The sequence below is a fragment of the Oncorhynchus nerka genome, linkage group LG9a (assembly GCF_034236695.1).
Source record: "Oncorhynchus nerka isolate Pitt River linkage group LG9a, Oner_Uvic_2.0, whole genome shotgun sequence".
In the NCBI taxonomy this organism is placed as follows: domain Eukaryota; kingdom Metazoa; phylum Chordata; class Actinopteri; order Salmoniformes; family Salmonidae; genus Oncorhynchus; species Oncorhynchus nerka.
This window is the reverse complement of record NC_088404.1, coordinates 46,199,198-46,221,866: the sequence shown is the minus strand read 5'-3', so window position 1 is coordinate 46,221,866 and position 22,669 is coordinate 46,199,198. Positions and strand designations below refer to the sequence as shown.

Here is a 22,669-nt window from a genome sequence, read left to right as displayed (position 1 = left end):
GCAAATACGTGTTAAATTTCAACATGATCATACAGTATATGTAATTTGTGAGTCTTTTCAGGTCTTAAGGTAAGTTCAAATGAATTAACTAATACATTTTGTCATTACCACCACATTCTACCCTTACTATCACAGTTCACTATGTGGTGGGAATAACATTTTTACATTATTTGGTCATAAATAGGAATTCGAGTATTTTAAATCCAGTTGAACAGATACAGTAGCATACAATGTATCCTAAATAATACATGTTCAAAACAATTTTTAAAAAAATCGAACATAATGTGACGACAATCAGTTAAAATATCGGATAGGTCAAAGTTGCATGGTTCCGACTAGCACATGAACGCAGCATTCCATGCAGCTATCTAAGCAGCGTATCATACAACCAGTCTAATTAGCGATTTAATGTTATTTTCTAATAATTATTGCAAACATTGGCTAAGCAAGAGGCAGACAATCAGTCAAATTAGCAGTGTTAGTTTTCAGCGACGATATGGCAGCAACTACAAATATTAGCTTACATCACCCAAAACGCAGTTTAATTTTGCTCCAATGCAATGTGTAGCGACGACATTCTGCTTGTGCAACTGCAATATACGTTAAAACAGACATATGTTATTGAATGTTCGTTCAAATCGCCACATGGTTTTTATTTCAGCTGAGGCAGAGACATAGGCGACATCATCATGGTTCGGAAGAAGGTGATAAAGACGCAGAGAGGAGGAGTGTGAGCAGCTAAGTAGAAAGAAATGTGTCTGTAAATAACATGCGTGATCCAGATCCGTAGCTTTGAGAGAGGTTTCCGGGGGCGGGGGTGAAAACAGTTTATTCGTTTATTTTAACATTTATATTTTAGTAATTTAGCAAACACTCTTATCCAGAGCGGTGTTACCATATCATGAATTTGGAGAGTCATACATAAAAGCTGGAACGTCCTTAATAAAGCCCTGCCGAACTTGAAGCTTGCCATTGGCTGGCTTCTTCGACACCCTCCTGCCCATTCCCCCGTTTCCTGGACAACCCTGTCAGGGTGGAGAAAAATAGCAAATCATGTGAGGACAGAGCATCTTTCTCGCTCTCTCTTTCCCTCTCCCCCTCCCTCTGTGAATTTAACAGTATCTCCATGCTTTCACACACACACACTCAGTTCAGCGTTGCAGAGGGGATGGACACAGAGTGCAGGAGCATACCACCAAATAGTAAATCAGTGTGACTGAGACACATAATACAACTCCTTCCCAGTGGCAGCGTCTATGCAAAAATGGGTTGTGGCAATTCCTCAGCCGCCAGCACCTCAGGAGGGGGTGAGTGTTCCTGTTCCAGATCATCTGGCTGTTTGGGGGTGCGGAGGGTTGCATGTTTTCACTATGTGTGTGTGTGTGTGTGCTTTATGCAGTGGTTTTCTGCATCCAGGTGTGTACCGTATGTGTATGGTGATCTCAGAGGTTGACACTGGTTGGGTGCAGAGGTTGCCTCAGGGTTTTTAGGCTCAGACTTTGACCCCTGGGAACCAGGAGACAGCAAAGTTTTTAGGAATTTAAAACAGAAATAGTCTTGTAATGCTTTCAAGGACGAGTCTATAGGCTGTGTTTGTGTGTTTTCAAATAAGTCTGTGGCGTCCAGTTCTCTCAATGGGTGTTGTGGATGAAAGAAAGACAGGACTTTGACATCTCAGCAGTAGTATCTCCAGGTGATTGATGCTGGCTCTCCTTGTGACTGCTAATTTTGAAATGCTTACTCAATATCCTAGTTTTATTCATCGAAAGCCCACAAAAGGATACATTTCACTGGGCAAATACCTTAAGGTCTTACTCCTACTTGTGAATGTTTCAGGTTGAGAGGTTAATACACACTACACATTTTTGTATCTGAAGTAATATACTGTTTTTCTGAATCAATGAGGGGGGCCAGGAAGAGAAAAGATATGACTGAATAAAAATACATTTTCTAAGTCATTTTAAGAAATCACTGGCTGCTGCAATTTGTAAGTCGCTCTGGAAAATGATGGTGATAGTAAATCAGTAATATACTGCGAATGTGGAATGACTGAATAAAAACCATTTTCAGAGAAAATGATGGTGATAGTGTGTGTGTGTGTACCTGTGTCAGTGCAAGTGTGTGTGTCTGTGTGTGTGTGTGTGTGTGTGTGTGTGTGTGTGTGTGTGTGTGTGTGTGTGTGTGTGCGTGCGCCTCAGCAAAGGCCAGACAGGCTCCTTCTCGAACAGAACCCCAGGCAGCTAATGCGAAAAACAGGTTCATGTTTTATTTTCTCTGAATTTGCTCTAGTTCCACTTCCTGGAAGGGAGACCCTGGAGGAAAATACTGTGAACTAGTAGTCTAGCTGTATAGTAGATGAGAAGCATGATTATGCATGAGTGTAATACAAAGAGAAGATGTGTGAGGGTCTCTGTGAGGGATCATTAAGCCCATGGTTAGAGGTCACTCTCAAGCTCAGGGACAAGGACATGTGAGGACATGTGACACTGTCATTATGATGCATGTGTGGTAGAGGTCAGAACTATTGATCTATGAACTCAACAGCTTAGTTACATATACAGAATGGGATAGAATCAAATGGAATTGGCACTCTTTTACTGTGTGCACAGATACTTCTGGCCATGTAGTGTATGTGGACACCCCTTAAAAATAGTGGATTCTGCTATTTCAGTCAAACCCGTTGTTAACAGGTGTATAAAATCGAGCACACAGCCTTGAAATCGACAAACATTGGCAGTAAAATGGCCCATACTGAAGAGCTGTAGTGACTTTCAACATGGCACCATCATAGGATGCCACATTTCCAAAAAGTCAGTTCATCAAATATCTGCCCTGCTTGAGCTTCCCTGTTCAACTGTAAGTGCTGTTATTGTGAAGTGGAAACGTTTAGTAGCAACAACGGCTCAGCCGCGAAGTGGTAGGCCTCACAAGCTCACAGAATGAGACCACCGAGTGCTGAAGTGCGCAGTGTGTAAAAATCGTCTGTCCTCGGTTGCAACACACCCTACCAAGTTCCGAACTGCCTCTGGAGCCATGCCAGCACAAGATCTGTTCGTCGGGAGCATCATGAAATGGGTTTCCATGGCCAAGCAGGAGGAAACAAGCCTGACATCACCATGCGCAATGCCAAGTGTTGGCTGGGGTGGTGCAAAGCTCTCCGCCATTGGACTCTGGAGCAGTGGGAAAGCGTTTTCTGGAGGGATGAATCACGCTTCACCATCTAGCAGTCCGATGGACGAATCTGGGTTTGGTGGATGCCAGGAGAATGCTACCTCCCCGATTGCATAGTGCCAACTGTAAAGTTTGGTGGAGGGGGAATAAGGGGCTGTTTTTCATGGTTCGGCTAGGGCTCTTAGTTCCAGTGAAGGGAAATCTTAACGTTACAGCATACAATTACATTCTAGATGGTTCTGTGCTTCCAACTTTCTGGCAAAAGTTTGGGGAAGGCCCTTTCCTGTTTCAGCATGTCAATGCCCCCGTGAACAAAGCGAGATACATACAGAAATGGTATTGTCGAGATCGGTGTGGAAGAACTTGACTGAACTGCCCAGAGCCCTGACCTCAACCCCATCGAACACCTTTGGGATGTATGAATTGGAACGCCGACTGCGAGCCAGGCCTAATTGCCCAACATCAGTGCCAACCTTACTAATGCTCTTGTGGCTGAATGGAAGCTAGTCCTCGCAGCAATGTTTGAACATCTAGTGGAAAGCCTTCCCAGAAGAGCGGAGGCTATTTTAGCAGCAGAGAGTGGGACTAACTCCATATTCATGCCCATGATTTTGGAATGAGATGTTCGACACGTAGGTGTCCATATACTTTTGCCAGTGTAGTGCATCTGTCAATTTTCAATGAAAAGGTCTTCGCATTTCACATAGCCTATTGGAAACCTCAATTTGGACAAGGTGACACTACACCCATCCGTAACAGTATCGGAAGCAGTAGTGTAGACCTAAATGTGATCATATCAGCAGTGTTGCACAACACAGCTGTTAGATAAATTACCAGTGGTATTATGTGTGTGAGTCTGTTTTAAAATCTCCTCACAACCTGTAGCCCAATTGTTTTTTCTTTCGATTCCCACTCCGTTTTTCATTCCACACCCATGTGTTTGTCCAGAGACTCAATGGGACAGTGCCTTCTAAACGTACTGGATATTGGGCTCCTCATCCCTCCTCTTGTGTAAGCAGATCTGAGTGGCCTTGATGATGAATAAGCTTTTGTAAGGGTTGTGAATGGGCCACTCTGTTCTGTCTTAAGGCACACCCCATGTACTGTTTCTGTATAAAGGCTTTGGCCTCCTCTTCTATAACTAAGGATAAAATTGTGGTGTTTGTTATGAATTTGATATATTTCATATTTTTTCTAACGCCATTCCTTCAATTACATGAGTATAATTCAGTGGACAGCTTTGTCGAAGAGTGGTGTTATTATGGAGAAGATGGAGGACAGGGGAGGGGGTGTTGTTACCTTGTTTTTCAAAAGTTATATATTGTTCCAAATCAAATTTATTGGTCACATACACGTGTTTGGCAAATGGTATTGGTATATCTAATGAGTAATATCTAACAATTTCACAACATATACCCAAAACACACAATCTAAGTAAAGGAATGGAATGAAGAATATATACAGTACCTTTCAAAAGTTTTGGGTCACTTAGAAATGTCCTTGTTTTCCATGAAAACATACACTACTGTTCAAAAGTTTGGGGTCACCTAGAAATGTACTTGTTTTTGAAAGAAAAGCACATTTTTTTGTCCATTAAAATAACATCAAATTGATCAGAAATACAGTGTAGACATTAATGTTGTAAATTACTATTGTAGCTGGAAACGGCTGATTTAAAATAAAAACAATTGAATGTAATATCTACATAGGCGTACAGAAGCCCATTATCAGCAACCGTCACTCCTGTGTTCTAATGACAATCAGAACAACAGTTGTGTTAGCTAATCCAAGTTTATCACTTTAAAAGGCTAATTGATCATTAGGAAGCCCTTTTGCAATTATGTTAGCACAGCTGAAAACTGTTGTTCTGATTAAAGAAACAATAAAACTGGCCTTGTTTAGACTAGTTGAGTATCTGGAGCATCAGCATTTGTGGGTTCGATTACCGGCCCAAATGGCCAGAAACAAAGACCTTTCTTCAGAAACTCATCAGTCTATTCTTGTTCTGAGAAATTAAGGCTATTCCATGCGAGCAATTGCCAAGAAACTGAAGATCTCGTACAACGCTGTGTACTACTCCCTTCACAGAACAGCTCAAACTGGCTCTAACCAGAATAGAAAGAGGAGTGGGAGGCCCGGTGCGCAACGGAGCAAGAGGACAAGTACATTAGTGTCTAGTTTGAGAAACAGACGCCTCACAAGTCCTCAACTGGCAGCTTCATTAAATAGCACCCTCAAACACCAGTCTGTGTTGATAGAACTTCGGCAGCCTTTTTCTCAAATTTGGTTTGTAGTACCCTACAATAAATACAGCCTCAGGATATGTGGTTTCCAGTTTGAATAAAGTATAGTGAAGTTCTTTGACGATCAACGTGGTATCGGCTTGAGGGAGGATATACATGGCCATGACTATAACCAAAGAAAATTATCTTGGGAGATAATACAGTCTGCATTTGATTGAGGTCGGGTGAACAAAAGGACTTGAGTTCCTTTATGTTATCACAATTACACCATGAGTTGTTAATCATGAAACACACATCCCCTTCTTCCCATGGAGATATTTATTCATGTCTGCGCGATGAACTGAGAACCCAGCTGGCTGGACTGACTCAGATAGTATATCCTGAGAGATCCATGCTTCTGTGAAACAGAAAATGTTACAATCCCTGATGTCTCTCTGAAAAGAAACCCTCACCCTGAGCTCATCAACTTTTTATTTTTTTACCTTTATTTAACTAGGCAAGTCAGTTAAGAACAAACTCTTATTTTCAATGACAGCCTAGGAACAGTGGGTTAACTGCCTGAATGACAGATTTGTACCTTGTCAGCTCGGGGATTTGAACTTGCAACCTTCCGGTTATTAGTCCAACGCTCTAACCTCTAGGCTACCCTGCCGCCCCAACTTTATTATCAAGAGATTGAACATGAGTGAGTAATATACTTGGAAGCGGTGGGTGGTGTGCGCGCCTCTTAAGTCGGACTAGAAGACCTCTCCGAGTACCTCTCCTTCACCGGCTTGTTTTGGGTCGCGCCTCTGGAATCAGTTCAATTGCCCTGGGGGGTGCGAACAAACGATCTGCTTCGGGAAAGTCGTATTCCTGGTTCTAATGCTAATGAGTTACTGCCGCTCTGATATCCAATAGTTCTTCCCGGCTGTATGTAATAACACAAAATACTGCAAAGTTTCCAAAGAGCTAAAAGCAAGGCAGCCCTCTCTGTCGGCACCATTTACAATTCTATTGCATACAATGACGGATTCTTGGGACACAGTAGTGAATACAAAACATTCAATTATTCACCGTATAAAGTAGAATCCTTTGTGATACAGATAAGGAAGGTGAATGAAGGCCAATTGAATTGACAATTCTTGGAATTTAGTTGTACTTGAGGAAGGTGATTGAAGGCAACTTGATTGGAATGGAATTCATTTTGTAATGTAAGCTACATGTATACAGTGTGACATAAACTCAGCAAAAAAATAAGTGTCCTCACTGTCAACTGCGTTTATTTTCAGCAAACTTAACATTAACAAATGATTTGTATGTACATAGCAAGATTCAACAACTGAGACATAAACTGAACAAGTTCCACAGACATGTGACGAACATAAATGGAGTAATGTTTTCCCTGAACAAAGTGTGTGTGGGGGAGGGGGTTCAAAATTAAAAGTAACAGTCAGTATCTGGTGTGGCCACCAGCTGCATTAAGTACTGCAGTGCATCTCCTCCTCATGGACTGCACCAGATTTGGCAGTTCTTGCTGTGAGATGTTACCCCACTCTTCCACCAAGGCACCTGCAAGTTCCCGGACATTTCTGGGGGGAATGGCCCTAGCCCTCACCCTCCAATCCAACAGGTCCCAGACGTGTTTAATGGGAATGAGATCCGGGCTCTTCGCTGGCCATGGCAGAACACTGACATTCCTGTCTTGCAGGAAATCACACAAAGAACGAGCAGTATGGCTGGTGGCATTGTCATGCTGGAGGGTCATGTCAGGATGAGCCTGCAGGATGGGTACCATATTAGGGAGGAGGATGTCTTCCCTGTAACGCACAACGTTGAGATTGCCTGCAATGACAACAAGCTCAGTCCGATGATGCTGTGACACATCGCCCCAGACCATGACGGACCCTCCACCTCCAAATAGATCCTGCTCCAGAATACAGGCCTCGGTGTAACGCTCATTCCGTTGATGATAAACGTGAATCCGACCATCACCCCTGGTGAGACAAACCGCGACTTGTCAGTGAAAATAACTTTTTGCCAGTCCTGTCTGGTCCAGCGACGGTGGGTTTGTGCCCATAGGCAATGTTGTTGATGGTGATGTCTGGTGAGGACCTGCCTTACAACAGGCCTACAAGCCCTCAGTCCAGCCTCTCTCAGCCTATTTCGGACTGTCTGAGCACTGATGGAGGGATTGTGCGTTCCTGGTGTATTTTCTTATTTGATTTATTTCACCTTTTATTTAACCAGGTAGGCTAGTTGAGAACAAGTTCTCATTTACAACTGCAACCTGGCCAAGATAAATAAATAAACAAACATACAGTCAATAACACAATAAAAAAAAGTCTCTATATACAGTGTGTGCAAATTAGGTAAGATAAGGGAGGTAAGGCAATAAATAGGCCATTGTGGCGAAATAATTACAATTTAGCAATTAAACACGAGTGATAGATGTGCAGTAGATGATTGTGCAAGTAGAGATACTGGGGTGCAAAGGAGCAAAAAAAACAGTATGGGGATGAGGTAGTTCGATGGGCTATTTACGGATGGGCTATGTACAGGTGCAGTGATTTGTGAGCTGCTCTGACAGCTGGTGCTTAAAGTTAGTGAGCGAGATATGAGTCTCTAGCTTCAGTGATTTTTGCAATTCGTTCCAGTCATTGGTAGCAGAAAACTGGAAGGAAAGGCGGCCAAATGAGGAATTGGCTTTGGGGGCGACCTGTGAAATATACCTGCTGGAGCGCGTGCTACAGGTGGGTGCTGCTGAGCTGACCAGTGAGCTGAGATAAGGCGGGGCTTTACCTAACAAAGACGTATAGATGACCTGTAGCCAGTAGGTTTGGCGATGAATATGAAGCGAGGGCCAGCCAATGAGAGCATGCAGGTCGCAGTGGTGGGTAGTATATGGGGCTTTGGTGACAAAACATATGGCACTGTGATAGACTGCATCATATTTTCTGAGTAGAGTGTTGGAGGCTATTTTGTAAATGACATCACCAAAGTCAAGGATCGGTAAGATAGTCAGTTTTACGAAGGTATGTTTGGCAGCATGAGTGAAGGATGCTTTGTTGCGAAATAGGAAGCCGATTCTAGATTTCATTTTGGATTGGAGAAGCTTAATGTGAGTCTGGAAGGAGAGTTTACAGTTTAACCAGACACCTAGGTATTTGTAGATGTCCACATATTCTAAGTCCGAACCGTCCAGAGTAGTGAGGCTGGACGGGCGGGCAGGTCCTGGTAGCGATTGATTGTAGAGCATGCATATAGTTTTACTTGCATTTAAGAGCAGTTGGAGGCCATGGAAGGAGAATTGTATGGCATTGTAGCTCGACTGGAGGTTAGTTAACACAGTGTCCAAAGAAGGGCCAGAAGTATACAGAATGGTGTCGTCTGCGTCAAGGTGGATCAGAGAATCACCAGCAGCAAGAGCGACATCATTGATGTATACAGAGAAAAGAGTCGGCCCAAGAATTGAACCCTGTGGCACTCCCATAGAGACTGCCAGAGGTCCGGACAACAGGCCCTCCGATTTGAGACACTGAACTCTGTCTGAGAAGTAGTTGGTGAACCAGGCGAGGCAGTCATTTGAGAAACCAAGGCTTTTGAGTCTGCCGATAAGAATGTGGTGATTGACAGAGTCGAAAGCCTTGGCCAGGTCTATGAATACAGCTGCACAGTATTACATTTACATTTTTTACATTTAAGTCATTTAGCAGACGCTCTTATCCAGAGCGACTTACAAATTGGTGCATTCACCTTATGACATCCAGTGGAACAGTAGTGCATCTAAATCTATTAAGGGGGGTGAGAGGGATTACTTTATCCTATCCTAGGTATTCCTTAAAGAGGTGGGGTTTCAGGTGTCTCCGGAAGGTGGTGATTGACTCCGCTGTCCTGGCGTCGTGAGGGAGTTTGTTCCACCATTGGGGGGCCAGAGCAGCGAACAGTTTTGACTGGGCTGAGCGGGAACTGTACTTCCTCAGTGGTAGGGAGGCGAGCAGGCCAGAGGTGGATGAACGCAGTGCCCTTGTTTGGGTGTAGGGCCTGATCAGAGCCTGGAGGTACTGAGGTGCCGTTCCCCTCACAGCTCCGTAGGCAAGCACCATGGTCTTGTAGCGGATGCGAGCTTCAACTGGAAGCCAGTGGAGAGAGCGGAGGAGCGGGGTGACGTGAGAGAACTTGGGAAGGTTGAACACCAGACGGGCTGCGGCGTTCTGGATGAGTTGTAGGGGTTTAATGGCACAGGCAGGGAGCCCAGCCAACAGCGAGTTGCAGTAATCCAGACGGGAGATGACAAGTGCCTGGATTAGGACCTGCGCCGCTTCCTGTGTGAGGCAGGGTCGTACTCTGCGGATGTTGTAGAGCATGAACCTACAGGAACGGGCCACCGCCTTGATGTTAGTTGAGAAACTGATTTAATTTGTAGCCTTGAAGAAGACACACTGCTGTTCACAAGGCCTGTAGTTTTAATACTATCAGATTAACACTAAGGTCTGTTCTTTGTCTTGTGTTATTGGTTGTCAATAAACAAAACAGACAAATAAGTAATTACTCACTTATTGCTGATCATCCATTATCCAAGATGGAGAGTCATGAATAATGATCATGTATTGTCTCTTATCGTTGGCGGTTATGATATCGTTTAGGACCTTGAGCGTGGCTGAGGTGCACCCATGATCAGCTCGGAAGTTATTTGGATTTTTACGAATTATCTTTGAAAGACAGGGTCCTGAAAAAGGGACGTTTCTTTTTTTTCTGAGTTTATTAAGCTAGATGATGTATGACCATAGCTACATGACACTATCTACCTGACATATTCTAAGTCCACTGCAGGCTGTTGGTCGATTTGACCCTTGCTTATCAAGGTTTGACATCCATCAAGGTCCAGCCCTCTCTATCTCTCCTGTCCCCCAGAGCCAATGCTGGCTTTGTTGTGATCTCTACATTTCTCTGACAACCTCCATTATACAGAGGAAAATATATCTGACATACATCCATCCCTCCTTATCCCTCCTCCCTCAGAGCCTGTCCAACTCTCTCTATCCCTTCTCTTCCTCTGGGCCCGTCCACCCATATCTCACCCTCCTCTCTCTCAGAGCCAGTCCTGGCTGAGTTGTGACCTCTACCTGTCTCCACTACTTATCTCTGCCCTACATGGCCTACCTACACATCCATGTCAAGGCCCCTCTCAGTGTGAAGTTGGTGATTAGGGTCAGGTGTCCATACAGTCTACCCAGGAGAGCTCTGGAGTGCAACTCGAAATCCGCCAATAACTCCTCTGTCAAATTACAGGACGCACTAAGAGCCCAGTCAGCCCACATCACCCCCAGCGCTCTTTCTGTCCTTTTGACCAGGCAATTCCAGGAGCCTTTACAGTTGGCCTTTACCTGTACCCCCGCACATTGACTCTGTACCGGTACCCCCTGTATATAGCCTTGTTATTTTTATTACATTTTTTACTTTTGTTTATTTAGTCAATATTTTCTTAACTCTATTTCTTGAACTGCATTGTTGGTTACGGGCTTGTAAGTAAGCATTTCATGGTAAGGTCTACGGCGCATGTGACAAATACAATTTGATTTGAAGTGGTGGTCATTAAGCTGTGCCTCATTGACTTCTGTAACATCTTCAACGAGTGGGAAGGGAGCCGTTAAGTCAGATAGTTGTGTTAATAAAAGTGATGTATGGAGCTTACCGCATTTCCGATATAGCAAGGTAGAGTGGCGCGTTGATTAAGTGTTATTGTTTCTGGGTGCTCTGTGTTTGACTTTATTGTGGGTGAGAAACAGTGTTGAAGGTCCACTCTAAAAAATGCTGGGTTGTTTGGTTGACCCAACCGCTGGGTTGTTTGGTTGACCCAACCGCTGGGTTGTTTGGTTGACCCAACTGCTGGGTTGCAGGCATTTGGTCACTTAGTTGGGTTGTTTTCTTTCTTTCCATTTTTTTTATTATTTAAAAAAAAGAAGTTGTAATAATGATTCAAAGACAGAGTTTGTCATGTTTGATGTTTCTGCATGTAATGCACTGCGTCCCTATAAATACACCACACAGAGTACAAAGAGGAGCGACAGACACTGTGTCAATGGATAAGTAATGGTTGGTTGATGTGATGGGTGTGGAGTGGTCTTTTGCTGTGAGACAAGACCACCTCAACCCCCCCCCACTTACTGGGTAAAAAGTACATTTCTACTGTAATCCACACATTATCTACCATCCAGAACAAAATCATGAGAATTGTGTAATGATTTTCTTTTTCTCTTCCTTGTGTTCACAGGACCTGCAGAAACCTCCAAAGATTTGTAAGTACAGCAACAGTCTCATAGATCACGGTTTCATAGACTCAGCAAGGTATTGCCTTCCTGGGAGGGATACAAAGTAGAGGTCGACCGATTTATGAATTTTCAATGCCGATTCTATACCGATTATTGGAGGACCCCAAAAAAAAAACAGATACCGATTAATCGGCCGATTTTGTTTTATTTATTTATTTGTAATAATGACAATTACAACAATACTGAATGAACACATATTTTAACTTAATACATCAATAAAATCAATTTAGCCTCAAATAAATAATGAAACATGTTCAATTTGGTTTAAATAATGCAAAAACAAAGTGTTGGAGAAGAAAGTAAAAGTGCAATATGTGCCATGTAAGAAAGCTAACATTTAAGTTCCTTGCTCAGAACATGAGAACATATGAAAGCTGGTGGTTCCTTTTAACCTGTTGCGTCGAGCAATCCCGTATCCGGGAGAATAATTATAGCCTCAAGCTCATTACCATAACGCAACGTTAACTATTCATGAAAATCGCAAATGAAATTAAATAAATATATTGGCTCACAAGCTTAGCTTTTTGTTAACAACACTGTCATCTCAGATTTTCAAAATAAGCTTTTCAACCATAGCTACACAAGCATTTGTGTAAGAGTATTGACAGCTAGCATAGCATTAAGCCTAGCATTCAGCAGGCAACATTTTCACAAAAACAAGAAAAGCATTCAAATAAAATAATTTACCTTTGAAGAACTTCGGATGTTTTCAATGAGGAGACTCTCAGTTAGATAGCAAATGTTCAGTTTTTCCAAAAATATTATTTGTGTAGGAGAAATCGCTCCGTTTTGTTCATCACGTTTGGCTAAGAAAAAACCCTGAAAATTCAGTCATTAGAACGCCGAACTTTTTTCCAAATTAACTCCATAATATCGACAGAAACATGGCAAACGTTAAGAATCAATCCTCAAGGTGTTTTTCACATATCTATTCGATGATAAGTCATTCGTGGCAGTTTGGTTTCTCCTCTGAAGCAAATGGTAAAATGCGCAATAATTGCAACGGAGGACACCAAGCGGGGCACCTGGTAAATGTAGTCTCTTCTGGTCAATCTTCCAATGATATGCCTACAAATACGTCACAATGCTGCAGACACCTTGGGGAAATGACAGAAAGTGTAGGCTCATTCCTTGCGCATTCACAGCCATATAAGGAGACATTGGAACAAAGCGCATTCATAATCTGGGGCATTTCCTGTTTGAAATTTCATCTTGGTTTCGCCTGTAGCATCAGTTCTGTGGCACTCACAGATAATATCTTTGCAGATTTGGAAACGTCAGAGTGTTTTCTTTCCAAAGCTGTCAATTATATGCATAGTCGAGCATCTTTTCGTGACAAAATATCTTGTTTAAAACGGGAATGTTTTTTTATCCAAAAATTAAAAGAGCGCCCCCTATATCGAAGAAGTTAACATCAGTCTTCAATATTCCCAGGTAAGAAGTTTTAGGTTGTAGTAATTATAGGAATGATAGGACTATTTCTCTCTATACGATTTGTATTTCATATACCTTTGACTATTGGATGTTCTTATAGGCACTTTAGTATTGCCAGTGTAACAGTATAGCTTCCGTCCCTCTCCTCGCTCCTACCTGGGCTCGAACCAGGAACACATCGACAACAGCCACCCTCAAAGCAGGGTTACCCATGCAGAGCAAGGGGAACAACTACTCCAAGTCTCAGAGCGAGTGACGTTTGAAACGCTATTAGCGCCCAGCCCGCTAACCAGCTAGCCATTTCACATCGGTTACACCAGCCTAATCTCGGGAGTTGATAGGCTTGAAGTTGTAAATGCTTGAAGCATTGTGAAGTGCTGCTGGCAAAACGCACGAAAATGCTGTTTGAATGAATGCTTACGAGCCTGCTGGTGCCTACCATCACTCAGTCAGACTGCTCTATCAAATCAGTCTTAATTATAACATAATAACACACAGAAATACGAGTCTTTGGTCATTAATATGGTCGAATCCGGAAACTATCATTTCGAAAACAAAACGTTTATTCTTTCAGTGAAATACGGAACCGTTCCGTATTTTATCTAACGGATGGCATCCATAAATCTAAATATTCCTGTTACATTGCACAACCTTCCATGTTATGTCATAATTACGTAAAATTCTGGCAAATTAGTTCGCAACAAGCCAGGTGGCCCAAACTGTTGCATATACCCTGACTCTGCGTGCAATGAACGCAAGAGAAGTGACACAATTTCACCTGGTTAATATTGCCTGCTAACCTGGATTTCTTTTAGCTAAATATGCAGGTTTAAAAATATATACTTCTGTGTATTGATTTTAAGAAAGGCATTGATATTTATGGTTAGGTACACGCGAATTGATTGTTTTTTACAAGATAAGTTTAATGCTAGCTAGCAACTTACCATGGCTTACTGCATTCGCGTAACAGGCAGTCTCCTCGTGGAGTGCAATGTAAAGCAGGTGGTTAGAGCGTTGGACTAGTTAACCGTAAGGTTAAGAGATTGAATCCCCTAGCAGACAAGGTAAAAATCTGTCGTTCTGCCCCTGAACAAGGCAGTTAACCCACCGTTCGTTCCTAGGCCGTCATTGAAAATAAGAATGTGTTCTTAACTGACTTGCCTAGTTAAATAATGGTGAAAAAAAAGAAGAGGAATTCAAATTAAAATAAATCAGCCAAATACCGATTTCCGATTGTTATGAAAACTTGAAATTGGCCCTAATTAATCGGCCATTCCGATTAATCGGTCAACCTCTAATACAAAGCATGAGTTTTCCTGTATGGCATAAACCTATTTGGTTGTCATTAGAAACACTGATTTAGTATTAGTAATGGTAGAGAAAGATATAGAGAAATGTAATCTGACTAAGAAGACCTCAAAACGCCTACTGTCATGTAATCAAATTAAAATGTTCAGTCTTTTGTATCAAGGCCTTCAAATATTTTGCCTATAGAATATTAATATGTAGAGAAATTAATACATGTTCCAGAACTGCTATTACAATGAATTAGCCCTGTTCAGTAAATCAAAGGAACAGCCATTTTCCATTCAAGGCAAATTGCATGAATTATGTTATAAAAGGAACATAGGTCTTCAATAGGCACGGTGAGCCACCTCCATCATCATGGTGTGGGAAGGGAGAGCAGGCACCCATTTCCAAAACATTTTCTTGAATCACTTTGTGTGTGTGTGTGTGTTGTGTGTGTGTGTGTGTGTGTGTGTGTGTGTGTGTGTGTGTGTGTGTGTGTGTGTGTGTGTGTGTGGTGTGTGTGCGTGTGTGTGTGGTGCGTGTGTGTGTGGTGTGTGTGTGTGTGTGTGGTGTGTGTGTGGTGCGTGTGGTGTGTGTGTACTTTCTGATAAACATCTGAGCAGCTACAGTGCTTAATCGAGGACCAATGGGGACTGACAGCAGCACACTGCCAACCACGGCCAGTCAGTGGTTGGGGTTCAGCACTGCAACACAACACACCTCTAGTCCTGCCACACACACACACACACACACACACACACACACACACTTTGACTGGCAGTTCATGTATACACTTGTTTTTTCATGCCTCTTCTATGGACAGAGAAGAAAGGTAAATGTGACAATGTACATGACATAGTCCACTACCCATTTAACCTACATTCATTGTAGGTGGAAACCATCCACATTGTTGTTTCCTTTTGATCAGTGCCCTCACAGTGCCATACCAAGTCTTGCCCAGCTCATAACCAAGTCATCCATGTCAACTATATGTCAATCATTTGTTTGTGTCATGTTGGGTGTTATGTACAGTCATAGCCAAAAGTTTTGAGAATGACACAAATATACATTTTCACAAAGTCTGCTGCCTCAGTTTGTATGATGGCAATTTGCATATACTCCAGAATGTTATGAAGAGTGATCAGATGAATTGCAATTCATTGCAAAGTCCTTCTTTGCCATGCAAATGAACTGAATCCCCATAAAACATTTCCACTGCATTTCAGCCCTGCCACAAAAGGACCAGCTGACATCATGTCAGTGATTCTCTCGTTAACACAGGTGTGAGTGTTGACGAGGACAAGGCTGGAGATCACTCTGTCATGCTGATTGACTTAGAATAACAGACTGGAAGTTTCAAAAGGAGGGTGGTGCTTGGAATCATTGTTCTTCCTCTGTCAACCATGGTTACCTGCAAGGAAACACGTGCCGTCATCATTGATTTGCACAAAAAGGACTTCACAGGCAAGGATACTGCTGCCACTAAGATTGCACCTAAATCAATCATTTATCGAATCATCAAGAACTTAAAGGAGAGCGGTTCAATTGTTGTGAAGAAGGCTTCAGGGCGCCCAAGAAAGTCCAGCAAGCGCCAGGACTGTCTCCTAAAGTTGATTCAGCTGCGGGATCGGGGCACCACCATTACAGAGCTTGCTCAGGAATGGCAGCAGGCAGGTGTGAGTGCATCTGCACGCACAGTGAGGCGAAGACTTTTGGAGGATGGCCTGGTGTCAAGAAGGGCAGAAAAGAAGCCACTTCTCTCCAGAAAAAAAACATCAGGGACAGACTGATATTCTGCAAAAGGTACAGGGATTGGACTGCTGAGGACTGGGGTAAAGTCATTTCGAATCCCCTTTCCGGTTGTTTGGGGCATCCGGAAAAAAGCTTGTCCGGAGAAGACAAGGTGAGCGCTACCATTAGTCCTGTGTGATGCCAGCAGTAAAGCATCTCGAGACCATTTATGTGTGGGGTTGCTTCTCAGCCAAGGGAGTGGGCTCACTCACAATTCCTAAGAACACAGCCATGAATAAAGAATGGTACCAACACATCCTCCGAGAGCAACTTCTCCCAACCATCCAGGAACATTTTGGTGATGAACAATGCCTTTTCCAGCATGATGGAGCACCTTGCCATAAGGCAAAAGTGATAACTAAGTGGCTCGGGGAACAAAACATCAATATTTTGGGTCCATGGCCAGGAAACTCCCCAGACCTTAATCCCATTGAGAACTTGTGGTCAATCCTCAAGAGGCCCAGAAGTTAATTGACAGCATACCAGGGCGGATTGCAGAGGTCTTGAAAAATAAGGGTCAACAATGCAAATATTGACTCTTTGCATCAACTTCATGTAATTGACAATAAAAGCCTTTGACACTTATGAAATGCTTGTAATTATACTTCAGTATTCCATAGTAACATCTGACAAAAATATCTAAAGACACTGAAGCATCAAACTGGAAATTAATATTCGTGTCATTCTCAAAACTTTTGGCCACGACTGTACAATGTGTTTGAGCACTGAGCATTGTATCAAGTCCTGTGAGCTGATCTGTGATTCTTGTCTCAATCAGGACAGATGAGTCCTCACCTGACGATGAGAAAAGAAGGTAAGTGCTTGTCCTCTCGTCTTACTCCTCAGTGTTTTCCTCCTGCTCTGAGAAGGTTGAACCCAAACACAATTCAATCCATGTGTGTTCCTACAGTCATTAGATGGTTGGATTATAGTCCCCTGGACTGCTGCTTCCCTAATGTGTTTTGGTTACATACTGTACACACCCACACACTGCAGTGCTAACTCACAGGATGTCCTGTTGTTTGGTGGGAGCCAAAGTACATAGGCTTAGAGTCATGTGCTCTTTGATGTGACCTTTGACCCTTTTCCCTACTCCCCCAGGAACTATGGCGGGGTGTACGTAGGTCTACCATCTGACATGACCACCGTTGCAGGCAGCCAGTCCAAGTCCACAGACAAAAGTAAATATGACAACTATGTATACTGTGCAGCGTCTGTGTAGTGAGGATGATTGGACAGGATGTTCATCAGTGGATAGTCATTGCAATACAATTGGTTGTAACGTAGTTGTCAAGTTTTCTACTTGTGTTGACTGTACGGGACATATCAGATGATCTACCCCTCCTGGACATGGACACACCCCTCCCCAGAATAGACTAATTGATTCCTCCATTATGTGATTTCAGTACAACCTCCAATCGCTGTCCTTCGATTAACCATGGCTTTACTATGTAACGCCCTGCTACAGTAAAAGAGACAACATCAAGCAAAAAAGGAAATACTGTACATAAAAGTCCCTTGAAGACTACATCTTTCTAGTTTTTGTTCTCCGTGTTCAAAGAAAACCCCACGTCGTCTTCAGACAAAGTTGGTCTCAGTTGTAAAGGGAGTAGAGGGGGAAAGTTCATTGTGTGTGTGTGATGGCTGTGAACATGAACATTTTTCTATAGAGTCCTTTGGGAAGGTCACTAATCTCTGAATCTGTGTGTGTGTGTGTGTGTGTGTGCGTGCGTGCCCTAAACATGAGTTAAAAGATAATCAGCCAAGGACCTTGGTGTGTAGAGTCGACTGTCAGCTTCTATTGACCTTGTTGTTGGTTATGAGATGCAGAAATAACAGCAGAAGTCTATAAGGTTGTTTGATGAGCAAAAACAGCCACGGGGAGTCTTCAGAACATATGGCTGTTGATGGTTTAGGAGTTGTGAGACATCTGATGCCAGTAGTGTGGCATCTGTGTCCTTATTAGAAAGAGAGACTGGAAACCAGAGGCTGTGAATTCTTGGTAGTGTAGACTTCCATAAGGGGGAGGGGTGTGTGTGTGTGTGTGTGTGTGTGTGTGTGTGTGTGTGTGTGTGTGTGTGTGTGTGTGTGTGTGTGTGTGTGTGTGTGTGTGTGTGAAAATAATATAAAGGGTTGAAGTAGACAACACAAGGGCATTTGACTCAAGCCTAATGTTCACAATTTTCCTAATGTTTCTAATTATGCCGTCTCTCTTTTTCTCTGTAGACTAACAGATATAGAAGGGAATCATTGACATGCATCACAGGTAGACAACCATTTACACATCCCTTCATTCTATATTCTTGACATGATAATACTGCAATTGTGTGGCAGCCTGCATTGATTCTTGATTTTGTTCTCAAAAACATCTTACGTAACCTGGTGGTTGACCTCTGTATGGCTATGTGCTATTATTCTTTTCAGGACTGTAGCTACAATATTCAGAACATACAGAGACATTACATTTCTACGTTGAGAGGAGGATTACTGACTCATCTTCACATCCCTGCCTCCGTAAGAGTGAGACAGACTGAAAGACCCTGGGGAATCAGGCAGATATGAGGTCAGCCTGCTTGGGTCCTGAGGAAACTGCCTCAGAATGGCACCGAGTAGACCTTCAATGGATGCCTTTGTCTGAGGATTCTTTGCCCTTTCTGACCCTCACAGGAAGCCGGGCAGCAGCAGAGAAGTCGGGTGGGTACGTCCCGACTGCGGATATTGGGACCAACATTATGGAATCCGGGGCAATGTTCTGGACAAGCTCCTTGTGTTTAGGAAGAGATGTGACACACACAGCCCAGTCACACTGAGACACCTCCTCGACCGGCTCTGTAAACATTTAATCCAAGTGCTGGTGTAGATAGATGTTTTATGTGGTGGGAGGGATAGTGGACCCACACAGTGGCTCAAACACAAGCAGTGCTATTCACTTTTATGATTATGGAGTATTTTAGGTCACCCAGTTTTCATGTTTTGTTCGGTATCAGATACTGTAAATAATTTCTGAGATTCATGAAAACAACATTCTATAACCCATTTGGAGATTGTGTTGTGTTATTTTCTAGTTGGTTGCTGCTATTGCTTTTTAAACCACTTGCATTTACTGTCTAAATACAAATGGACCTACTTGTAACTTTTGGTACCAAACGGATGGGGGACCTCCTGTGGGTGTACTGGCTGGTACTGTAGCCTGACAGTACTGTAGCGAGCATCTGTTGTGTGCGTCATTCATGTTTGAGGTTATTAAGTGTTGTGTTGTCATTTAACCTGTGAATCATGCTAACATGACATCATCAGTCTGGGTGGGGCTAAAGATACATTGAGGATACTACTCTTACGATTCTTTACCCACAAAGGTCTGAACTGATCTGAGATCTGACGTCATCAGATTGTTAACAATACATGCATTATTACTCCAGGTTCCAGCAGCTGATCTCAGTGTTCCACATACAGTAGCTCTTGTTGGCCATTTTAGCAGCTGCGTCACCATCCAGAACTCGTTGTTTTTTACGAAGAGTTAAACTCTCCAACTGCAATTTGTAAAATGTTGTCTTTTCTATTTCTAAAATGATTCCTTTTGAAAACTAAATGTACACATTTTATTATAACATTTAATTGGAAAGATAATCTGTCAAAAATAATCTGAACTACATTGTTTAGCAAAGGTTTGCCTAAACATATATTTGAATCTATATGTCTCATTATGAACAACTGTATCAGTGAATGTAGTTGGAAACCATAACACTGGCAGCATATTGACACGCCACAATATCTCCCCCCAGAGCAAGAATTAGAAGTCTGAAGGGAATAGAGAATCCATCCAATGTCATTCATCTACATGCAGTTCCTGTTCGTGATTTAATGAATGTATGAATGTACATACAGCATCTTCACCACCACGACCACAGAGGAACAGGGAAGTGGGCCATGCTAACACACTTGAGATTCAAGAGATGTTTTGTTCTCTTCAATACATCAGTCCTATTATATATTCTCTACTCCACTCTACCTGGTTTGAGATAAGAATATAAGAATATACATAATATTTACATGGAATATAAATGTAGATTATGAATGTTCCCTGGCGTTCAACCATCTACTCAGTAATCTGTGTCAGGCCACTTATGAATGTGATGTGTACCGATTTAAAGAGCACCCCACAGTTTTTGCTCTGCCACTACACGGCTACCACCCCTTTTCATTGATGTCTACATTTCCTTTCTGTTGAGGCTCCTCCAGTTTCACCATCAGAATCCTCTGGCCTTTGGCTTTCACAGTGCAACACCGTTCCCACTGGGCAAACACTAGTTGAATCAACGTTGTTAACTAGGCAAGTCAGTTAAGAACAAATTCTTATTTTCAATGACAGCCTAGGAACAGTGGGTTAACTGCTTGTTCAGGGGCAGAACGACAGATTTGTACCTTGTCAGCTCGGGGATTTGAACTTGCAACCTTCCGGTTACTAGTCCAATGCTCTAACCACTATGCTACCATTATCAACGTAAATAGAGCAGTAAAAATAAATGTTTTGTCATACCCGTGGTATACCACTGCTGTCAGCCAATCAGCATTCAGGGCTCTAACCACCCATTTTATATTAGCATATAGCTCATGGAAGACTCACTGGTATACTGTTCATGGTGCTGCACATGATTACGACGACAGGGGAATCGATTACTTTGGAGTAATTTGAGGCTAAAGCAGCTGTGCTGGAGGCTTCTTATTCTGGATTTATCTCCTTGTGTAGATGTGTCCATAATACATTTGGGAAAAGAGAAAACACATGAGAAACCCACTGTAGATGATCACTTGAGAACCAATTGATGACCTTTTATGCTATTTACTACTGTATGAGATACTGTTCCTAATCATTGATGCTCCTAACTTGTTCCGGGTCACTTTGTGTATACTCAGTACACCCTCAAACACAGTAAGAAGGACCACAGCTGCTTTAGAGAGCCATTCTTGTTTATAACCCGACATGCCCTGTATTACTTGTCCTATCACTGATCTATTTATGATTAAAGTATTTTATATTGTCTGCACCGCTGTAGTTCTTGATTGTAGTCTTTATGAAATGGATTTGTGTCTTCCAGGCAATATGACCATGCTTCAGGGATTACAATACATCCATTCTTAGTGGCATTACAGACTGAGAAGCAAAATGAAGCGTTGCTTTGAGGAACATTTGTCGTTATTGAACGAAGTCCCTCAAAGCAGTATCAAGTCATTCTTCCAGCTCGGTAATAGGGAGTAGATGGAGGAGGAGGGAGACAGGAGAAGAGAGAGAGGCGGAAGAGGAGTTGTTTTTTTCCCCCCTGCATTTCTCTTTCCACTCTTCCTGGATTTGCCCTCCAGGGAGGTATGTTTTTCAAACTGAAGTCATATTATTCACTTTGAGTACCACAAATGCTTCTGTTAGAATGAAAGCAATATTGTAGTGCCATCTTAATTAATGAGACAATTGTGGGACAGAGAGCAAGATTATTGACTAGTCGTTTACTGCCAGAGGATGTGCCTGCAAACACACTCACATGCATGCACGTGCACACACACATACAGTACGCAAATACACAAAAGGTTAGATAGAAAGATAAAGACTACAGTGCCCTATTGCCCTGGCTTCTAGTGTTACATGGCTGTGAATGAGATAAACACAGCTTTGACTATCTATATAAAGAAACAAAGAATGTATTGTTTCATTGATCGTAGGCCTGCCGGCATAAATCTCAACTAGCCCCGGTTCAGTTGCTGTCTGCCGCATCATAAATATCATATGACCTGTCGTTTCAGTTTTATCTTCAGCAGCACCAGATAGTAGACTGCTCTTCCCAGCAGCGGCTAATGAGATCACAACCGACCGTGTTTGGCTGCCTCCCAAATAGCACCCTATTCCCTACAGGCTAATAGTGCACCGCTTTTGACCATGCAGACTCAAAAATAGTTTGGGACACATTTGGGACACATACGTTATCAACGGGAGAGCAGTGAGCACATCCAGCAGGCCAAACCTTCCTATGAAATCGGAAGACTTCCTATGAAATCAACTTTTCTTTCACAGTGTGAAAATGTAGATCACATTCACACAGTCTGACATGAATAGAAAGAGGAATCTGACCAGGGCTATCCAGGGACCATTCTAACCACTGATTATCATGTTTTGACATGTATTTATGCCGTTCATTGTTCATGAAGCAAGTAAGCCGATGTGTCCTTGATCAAGGCACCTAATTTGCTCCAGGGGTGCCGTATTACTATGGCTGACCCTGTAAAACAACACATTTTACTGCACCTATCCGGTGTATGTGACAGTACAACATCATTATATTGGGATAGATAGTCTACAGGCTGGTGAGTCACCACTGGTGTGGCTGACGTTGATAAGACTGTGGAGTGTGTGTGCTGTGTGTGCTGTGTGTGTGTGTGTGT

At 42.7% G+C, this 22,669-nt stretch overlaps 1 protein-coding gene across 1 annotated transcript; it reads left to right on the top strand.

Annotated features, from left to right (window-relative positions):
• Positions 1-974: 974 nt before the first annotated feature.
• On the top strand, positions 975-21,285 carry LOC135573402 (overexpressed in colon carcinoma 1 protein homolog). Its single transcript, XM_065022642.1, has 6 exons — positions 975-1,307; positions 11,668-11,692; positions 17,019-17,054; positions 17,342-17,421; positions 18,467-18,506; positions 18,665-21,285. Exons 1-5 carry the CDS (start codon positions 1,265-1,267, stop codon positions 18,469-18,471), a joined length of 189 nt encoding a protein of 62 aa, XP_064878714.1. The 5' UTR covers positions 975-1,264; the 3' UTR covers positions 18,472-18,506; positions 18,665-21,285.
• Positions 21,286-22,669: the final 1,384 nt, after the last annotated feature.